The sequence below is a fragment of the Eriocheir sinensis genome, chromosome 24, assembly GCF_024679095.1.
Source record: "Eriocheir sinensis breed Jianghai 21 chromosome 24, ASM2467909v1, whole genome shotgun sequence".
In the NCBI taxonomy this organism is placed as follows: domain Eukaryota; kingdom Metazoa; phylum Arthropoda; class Malacostraca; order Decapoda; family Varunidae; genus Eriocheir; species Eriocheir sinensis.
Window position 1 is genome coordinate 16312715 of NC_066532.1, and position 7437 is coordinate 16320151.

The following is a 7437-nucleotide window of genomic DNA, read 5'->3' on the forward strand; positions in this document are numbered from 1 at the left end:
ATGGAAGACGTGTATCATAGCCCCTTCTCCCTACCCCCCCTTAGTCGTCTCTTTTCCATCGTACAAAGAAGAAGGAGGAGGAAGAGGAGAGACCGAGGAGGAGGAGGAGGGGGAAGAGGAGGTAAGCGTAGGTAAAGGAAGGAAAAAGGGAGAGGTAAAAACAGAAGGGTGCGTCGTCCGAGTCGTTCTTCATCCGCCCGAGCCCTCGAGGGTGGAATCATTTTTCCCTCTCGTTGCTGTACTTTTTTTTTTTAGTAATGCAATATCTTTCTTGGAGGAGGAGGAGGAGAAGGAGGAGGAGGAGGAAAGGGAGACGTGAACGGGAAGAAGCAGTAAAGGAGGAGGAAGACGTAAAGTTTGAAATGAATAGGAGGAAGAGGAGGAGAGAAGCAGATGAGAAAAAAGGGAGGAGGAGGAAGAGGAAGGAAGGGAAGGGACAGGAGGAGGTAGAAGCAAAAAATAAACAAGTCTTCCTTCTCTACCCTGAAAAGAAAACGGAAAGAAAAACGGGGAAAGGAGGCAGCCAACGAGGAGAAGAAGAAGAAGAAGAAGAAAAGAAGAAAGCGGAGGAAGGAGAAGCAGGAGGAGGAGGAGGAAGAAAAAAAGAAGAATAGGAGGAAAAAAGAAGGAAAAGAGGGAGAAGTAGAAACAGAAGCAGGAGGAGGAGGAGAAGAAGAAGGAAAAGGAGGAGGAGAAAGAAAGGAGTAGATGGAAAAGGAAGGAGGAAAGAGAAGAAAGTTGAGGAGAGGAAGCAAAAAATAAACAAGTCTCCCCTTCTATACCATAAAAAAAACATAAAGAAAACGGGGTAAGGATGCAGTCAGCGAGGAGGAAGGAGGAGAAGTATAGAAGAAGAAAGAGGAGGAGGAGAAAGAAAGAGAAGGGAGTTGAGGAAGACCCAAAAATAAACAAGTCTCCCATTCTATACCATAAAGAAAACATAAAGAAAACGGGGTAAGGATGCAGTCAGCGAGGAGGAAGGAGAAGAAGTATAGAAGAAGAAAGAGGAGGAGGAGAAGGAGAGAGAAGAAGGGAGTTGAGGAAGACCAAAAAATAAACAAGTCTCCCATTCTATACCATAAAGAAAACGCAAAGAAAACGAGATAAGGAGGCAGAAAACGAGGAGGAGGAAGGAGAAATATAGAAGAAAAAAGAGGAGGAGGAGAAGGAGAGAGAAGAAGGGAGTTGAAGAAAACCAAAAAATAAACAAGTCTCCCATTCCATACCATAAAGAAAACGCAAAGAAAACGGGGGGCGGAGGCAGGCAGCGAACCGTACCGTGTCGGGCCATTTGATACTCCCCCTTATTTAGCAAGAAGGCCCCAAACTCCCCTTCATTAGCACCCTTTTTTACCTTTAATGAGCTTCGTTTTCTCTCTCTCTCTCTCTCTCTCTCTCTCTCTCTCTGCAACGAACTAAAATTAGGATTGATTTTTCTTTTAGTATTGGAGGTAGAATAGGAGGAGGAGGAGGAGGAAGAGGAGGAGGAGAAGGAGGAGGAGGAGGAGGAGTGGACGTGGGAAAAGGGAACGAGGAGGAAAAAATAAAGTTTGAGAGGTGAATAGGAGGAGGAGGAGGAGGAGGAGGAGGAGGAGGAGGAGGAGGCGGTGTGTGTAGGAGGAAGTAGTGGCGATGTTGGTAGTGTGTGTGTGTGTGTGTGTGTGTGTGTGTGTGTGTATCTAGTCATGAACGTAAATCCTTCCTCTAATATCAAGCCATACACACAAACACCCTCACGTCCAAAAGAATAAATATAATTGCGAAGAACAGAAACACGAATTGAAACTTATGTGGTTGAATGCAATCATTATGTAAGTTACAATTTCTGACGGGAAGATTTGTTCTAGGACTGAAACAAAAGATCCACAGTAACAACGCTGATTCATGACAGTAAATTACACTGTCTACAATCGTTCCTCAAGCACTGATCTCATAGTTTGTTGGTCGGAAGTAAACTGTAGAGATGGAGAAGCAAACATTTAGGGTAGGCGGTGGCTGAGTGGTAGCGTGCTGGGCACACATTCACCGCGTGATGGACGACGCGGGTTCGAATCCCCACGCTGCCACCTCGGATTTTTCAGTCACCGCCGAGTGGCTTAAAACTACCCACATGCTGTCCTGAAGACCACCCATCATCCCGGACTCTAAAAGAAACCGTCCAAGTGAATCAAGAAGGAGTTCCGGAGGGCAGCATGAGCCAAGAGAAGATGGCGCCACTATAAACACTTGCCTGCGCCATGACGGGCTGGGGCCAACTACCATCCGGGTCCCTCAAGAGAGCCTACCGGCGCTATAGGCGTACACGTAAAAAAAAATAATGGTAAATTACTAGACTGGTAAAGTGCCATATTGAGTAGTCATGTGATGGACCGTGAAATACTAAACGTCCAGGAAGTCTCATGAAGTGATAGATTGTGAAGTATGTGATGTACCGTGAAATACTTAACGTCCAGGAAGTCTCTGAAGTGATAGATTGTGAAGTATGTGATGTACCGTGAAATACTAAACGTCCAGGAAGTCTCTGAAGTGAGAGATTGTGAAGTATGTGATGGACCGTGAAATACTTAACGTCCAGGAAGTCTCATGAAGTGATAGATTGTGAAGTATGTGATGGACCGTGAAATACTTAACGTCCAGGAAGTCTCATGAAGTGATAGATTGTGAAGTATGTGATGTACCGTGAAATACTTAACGTCCAGGAAGTCTCATGAAGTGATAGATTGTGAAGTATGTGATGGACCGTGAGATTTAAAACGTCCAGGAAGTCTCATGAAGTGATAGATTGTGAAGTATGTGATGGACCGTGAGATTTAAAACGTCCTGATGAGTTTCACAGATAGATTGCAAAGTCATGTGATATACCCTAAAATATTAAACTCTGATAAGTCTGGTAAATTGTGAAGTCAAGAAATCATGAGATATACAGAAAATTGTGAAACTCCCTTCAAATGAAACTTTTGTCATCATCATCAGGCGTGGAACTAACCATGAGGTGGCCCCAGAACTGAAGGGCCGGCCTGGTTGCCTGGATGGCGGGCCTGGTTGCCTGGATGGCGGGCCTGGTTGTCTGGATGACGGGCCTGGTTGCCTGGATGGCGGGCCTGGTTGTCTGGATGACGGGCCTGGTTGCCTGGATGGCGGGCATGGTTGCCTGGATGGCGGGCCAGGTTGCCTGGATGACGGGCCTGGTTGCCTGGATGGCGGGCCTGGTTGCCTGGATGGCGGGCCTGGTTGCCTGGATGACGGGCCTGGTTGCCTGAAGGGCGGGCCTGGTTGCCTGGATGATGGGCCTGGTTGCCTGGATGACGGGCCTGGTTGCCTGGATGACGGGCCTGGTTGCCTGGATGGCGGGCCTGGTTGCCTGGATGACGGGCCTGGTTGCCTGGATGACGGGCCTGGTTGCCTGGATGGCGGGCCTGGTTGCCTGGATGACGGGCCTGGTTGCCTGGATGGCGGGCCTGGTTGCCTGGATGGCGGGCCTGGTTGCCTGGATGACGGGCCTGGTTGCCTGAAGGGCGGGCCTGGTTGCCTGAAGGGCGGGCCTGGTTGCCTGAGGGGCGGGCCTGGTTGCCTGGATGACGGGCCTGGTTGCCTGGATGGCGGGCCTGGTTGCCTGGATGGCGGGCCTGGTTGCCTGAATGGCGGGCCTGGTTGCCTGGATGGCGGGCCTGGTTGCCTGAAGGGCGGGCCTGGTTGCCTGGATGACGGGCCTGGTTGCCTGGATGGCGGGCCTGGTTGCCTGGATGGCGGGCCTGGTTGCCTGGATGACGGGCCTGGTTGCCTGGATGGCGGGCCTGGTTGCCTGGATGACGGGCCTGGTTGCCTGAAGGGCGGGCCTGGTTGCCTGAAGGGCGACTCTGAGTTCCTAAGGAGCGGGCCTGGGTGTTAGGAGGGCAAGGTGTCACCGCCGCCTCGGGCCTGGCCGCCTTCACCACCGCGGCCCAGCACCGGGTGAGGGGCGCGGGCTGGGGCGTCACAGTGTAAGTCTGGGCTCTTGGTGACACTTTCTGCCCCGGGGTGCCTGATGCGCGCTTACGATGTCTTCTGCGCGCACCTGATGGGCGGCCTTGACTCTTAGAACCCTGGAGCTGAGTCCCTGCAGGTAGGGACTGTGTGCCTGAAGGGCGGCTCTGTGTGCCTGAAGGGCGGCCCTGTGTGCCTGAAGGGCGGCTCTGTGTGCCTGAAGGGCGGCCCTGTGTGCCTGAAGGGCGGCCCTGTGTGCCTGAAGGGCGGCTCTGTGTGCCTGAAGGGCGGCTCTGTGTGCCTGAAGGGCGGCCCTGTGTGCCTGAAGGGCGGCCCTGTGTGCCTGAAGGGTGGCCCTGTGTGCCTGAAGGGCGACCCTGTGTGCCTGAGTGCCTGCAGCAGGTCTGAGTGTCGTCCTGCTGGCCCGTCGCGTCTTGGTGCTTCCCTCGGTTCTTCTTGTGGCCGGTCACCAGCGACCACTCGTCGGGGCCGAAGTGCTGCAGGCACTCTTCGGGGACAGGGAAGGCGGCGTCCACCTCCTCGGCCCAGGTCTTGGCCGCCACTTCCTTGTTTTGCTGGGCGGGACGAGGCGGATGGGAGGCATCGCTGAGGCTGTCAGGCACTTCCTCCTGACGGTCCTCGACCTTGTCCTCCAGGGGGTCTTCAGGTGGCCGTGAATCTTCGCCTTCCAGAACAGCCGTCACGCTCGCCGCCTCTTCTGTGCAGGTTACATCTTCGTGCAACTTCGCGTCAATTTCAGTGGCATCCTCAGGCTTCTCTTCTTCCTCCAGAGGTGAGGCAAACTCCATCTTCTCCTCCTCCTCCTCCTCCTCCTCCTCTTTCTCCTCCTCCTCCTCCTCCTCCTCCTCCTCTTTCTCCTCCTCCTCCTCCTCCTCCTCCTCCGCTGAGGCATACTCCTCCTCCTCCTCCTCCTCCTCAGCCGAGGCATACTCCTCCTCCTCCTCCTCCTCAGCCGAGGCATACTCCCCCTCCAGCTCCTCCTCCTCCTCAGCTGAGGCATACTCCTCCTCCTCCTCCTCCTCCTCAGCCGAGGCGTACTCCCCCTCCTCCTCCTCCTCGGCCGAGGCAAACTCCTCCTCCTCCTCTGGGCCCGCCGTGCACGCCGCAGTGCCCGCAGCGGCCACCGTTTCCCGTGGTCGCCGCGCCCCCCGCAGCGCACACAGCGCCCAGCCCGCAAGGCCCGTGAAGAGCAGCACGCAGACCCGCACAAGGTTTCTCGTGAAGGCCTCGTGCTCCTCGTGGGCCAGCGCCACCCTCTGCTGAAGGCAGGCGAGGCGCTCCCCCGCCTCCCCCAGGCCCCAGAACACCGTCCACCAGCCGTCATGGCCGGCAAGGACGCCGCACTCCCTGAGGGGGTCCCGCGGGGCGGCCAGCACCCAGAGGTCGGCCAGGAGCTGGCGCACCTGCCCGACTCTCGTGGTGTGCGGCCCCGCGGCGTGCCAGGCGCCGACGGTGTGCTGGAGGCTGCGGGAGACGAGCACCGCCTCAAAAGCGGTGCCCACCGCCCACCCCGCTGCCTTCATCAGTGCGTTGGAGACCAACGCCTTCACCACCTTCTTCATGACTTCAGGGTCAATGTTTACAGTCAACAGCTTGCTTTGGTTGGCCATTTTAATTGTTAATTATTCACTTGGCACAGCAAACGACGGAAGACCGTCATTCACAAGAGGGAGCTGGTAACATGTGGTCTGCACCGACCGGTGTTCTCACAAAGTAGGGGAACTACAGGGCAGGAAACCAAGACGCACGAGGCTGGGAAGGGGAGGGTAAGGGGAGGGGAAGGGAAGGGAAGGAGGGGGAAGGAGAGAGAGGAAGGAGGAGAAAGGTAGAGAAAGCAAGTGGAGGGAAGAAGAGAGGGCAACAGAAGGGTGAAGATGAAAAGAGGGAGTGGTGGGGAGGAGGAGGAGGAGAAGGAGATATTAGAGATTAAGAAGAGGTGAAGCTGCTGGTGTTCTCAACTTGGCGTTTTTTGGCTTTCGAAGAGCCACTTGGTCACAGAGCAGCCTCCCGAAACGGGCTGCCCCAACAGGGTTTAAGAGGATGCCATCGGAAAGGAACAAGTCCGAAACGTAGGAAAAATTGCTCCACAAGTTACGAACTGAACTTTTTCTTGTGAGCAAAGGGAGTGAAGTCTGTTGTTTGTGCTGAAGGCCTTACTGTAAAAGCTAGATTCGGTACCGACCCTCGGGAGGATTCCTGAGATGGAGGAGGAGGAGGAGGAGGAGGAGGAGGAGGAATACATAGGAAGAACAGACACCAGAAGACCTATCGGTCTATGGCGAGGGTGTCTGTTTACTACCGCTACTACTAGTAATGTACGTGTGGTAGAACAGGACAGAAAAGATGAAGGCGGAGGAGGAGGAGGAGGAGGAGAAGGAAAAGGAGGAGGAGGAGGAGGAGGAGGAGGAGGAAATGGAGAAGGGAAGAAGGGGAAGAAAAAGCAAAGGAGGAGGAAGAGGTAAAGTTTGCGATGAATAGGAGGAGGAGGAGGAGGAGGAGGAGGAGGAGGATTAAGAAAGGGAGTTGGAAGGAGAAAATTAAGAAAGAAAGGAAGGAAGGAAGGACAAAGAAAAATGATAAAAATGAGAACCGTGGCGAGAAGGAAAACGAGAAAAGAAAGAAAAGAATGACAAAAACAAAACAGTTTAGGAAAATAAAACAGGAAAAAAGGAGTTGGAAAAAGTGTGAAAGAAGAAAATAAAAACAAAGAAGAAGAAGAAGACGAAGAAGAAGACGAAGAAGAAGAGACTAAAATATGAGTGTATGTTAATAGTCTAAACAACACAAATAATAACAATAATAATAATAATAATAATAATAATAATAATAATAATAATAATAATAATAATAATAATAATAATAATAATAATAATAATAATAATAATAATATTAATAATAATAATAATAATAATAATAATAATAATAATAATAATAATAATAATAATAATAATAATAATAATAATAATAATAATAATAATAATAATAATAATAATAATAATAATAATAATAATAATAATAATAATAATAAATAATAACAAAAAAATAACAATAATAATAATAATAATAATAATAATAATAATAATAATAATAATAATAATAATAATAATAATAATATTAATACTAATAATAATAATAATAATAATAATAATAATAATCCTTCTTCTGTACCGTGAACCTAAGAAACACATATTTGCCAAGGCTTTCGTAGGAGTTTTGGGCATTTCCAGGAGTAGTTTTATGACCCTGGTGGTAGTTTGACCCTTCTTCTGTACCGTGAACATAAGAAACACATATTTGCCAAGGCTTTCGTAGGAGTTTTGGGCATTTCCAGGTGTAGTTTTATGACCCTGGTGGTAGTTTGACCCTTCTTCTGTACCATGAACCTAGAGGAGCATATTTGACAAGGCTTTCGTAGGAGTTTTGGGCATTTTTAGGAGCAGTTTTATGACCCTG

The 7437-nt window shown here is 50.6% G+C and overlaps 2 protein-coding genes across 2 annotated transcripts in view; both read right to left on the reverse strand.

Moving 5' to 3' along the window:
- Nucleotides 1–2913: 2913 nt before the first annotated feature.
- Nucleotides 2914–5606, reverse strand: LOC127002936 (protein SPT2 homolog). Its single transcript, XM_050869239.1, has 2 exons — nucleotides 3291–5606; nucleotides 2914–3017 (listed from the first exon to the last, which is right to left on the reverse strand). Exons 1-2 carry the CDS (start codon nucleotides 5592–5594, stop codon nucleotides 2982–2984), a joined length of 2340 nt encoding a protein of 779 aa, XP_050725196.1. The 5' UTR covers nucleotides 5595–5606; the 3' UTR covers nucleotides 2914–2981.
- Nucleotides 5607–6352: 746 nt separating this feature from the next.
- Nucleotides 6353–7437, reverse strand: part of LOC127002937 (basic proline-rich protein-like) — a gene marked incomplete at both ends in the record, with an annotated part of 6741 nt that continues 5656 nt past the window's right edge. The window contains one exon of the mRNA XM_050869240.1: nucleotides 6353–6392. Coding sequence (XP_050725197.1) covers nucleotides 6353–6392 — 40 coding nt within the window. The remainder of the gene's footprint in view (nucleotides 6393–7437) is intronic.

What these genes read in the sequence shown, in the direction of transcription:
- LOC127002936 (XM_050869239.1), bottom strand. Translation starts at nt 5,594, where the DNA reads ATGGCCAACCAAAGCAAGCTGTTGACTGTAAACATTGACCCTGAAGTC. An exon ending in CCCGTCATCCAGGCAACCAG is followed by an intron (nt 3,018 to 3,290) that starts GCCCATCATCCA and finishes CCAGGCAACCAG; the next exon opens with GCCGGCCCTTCAGTTCTGGG.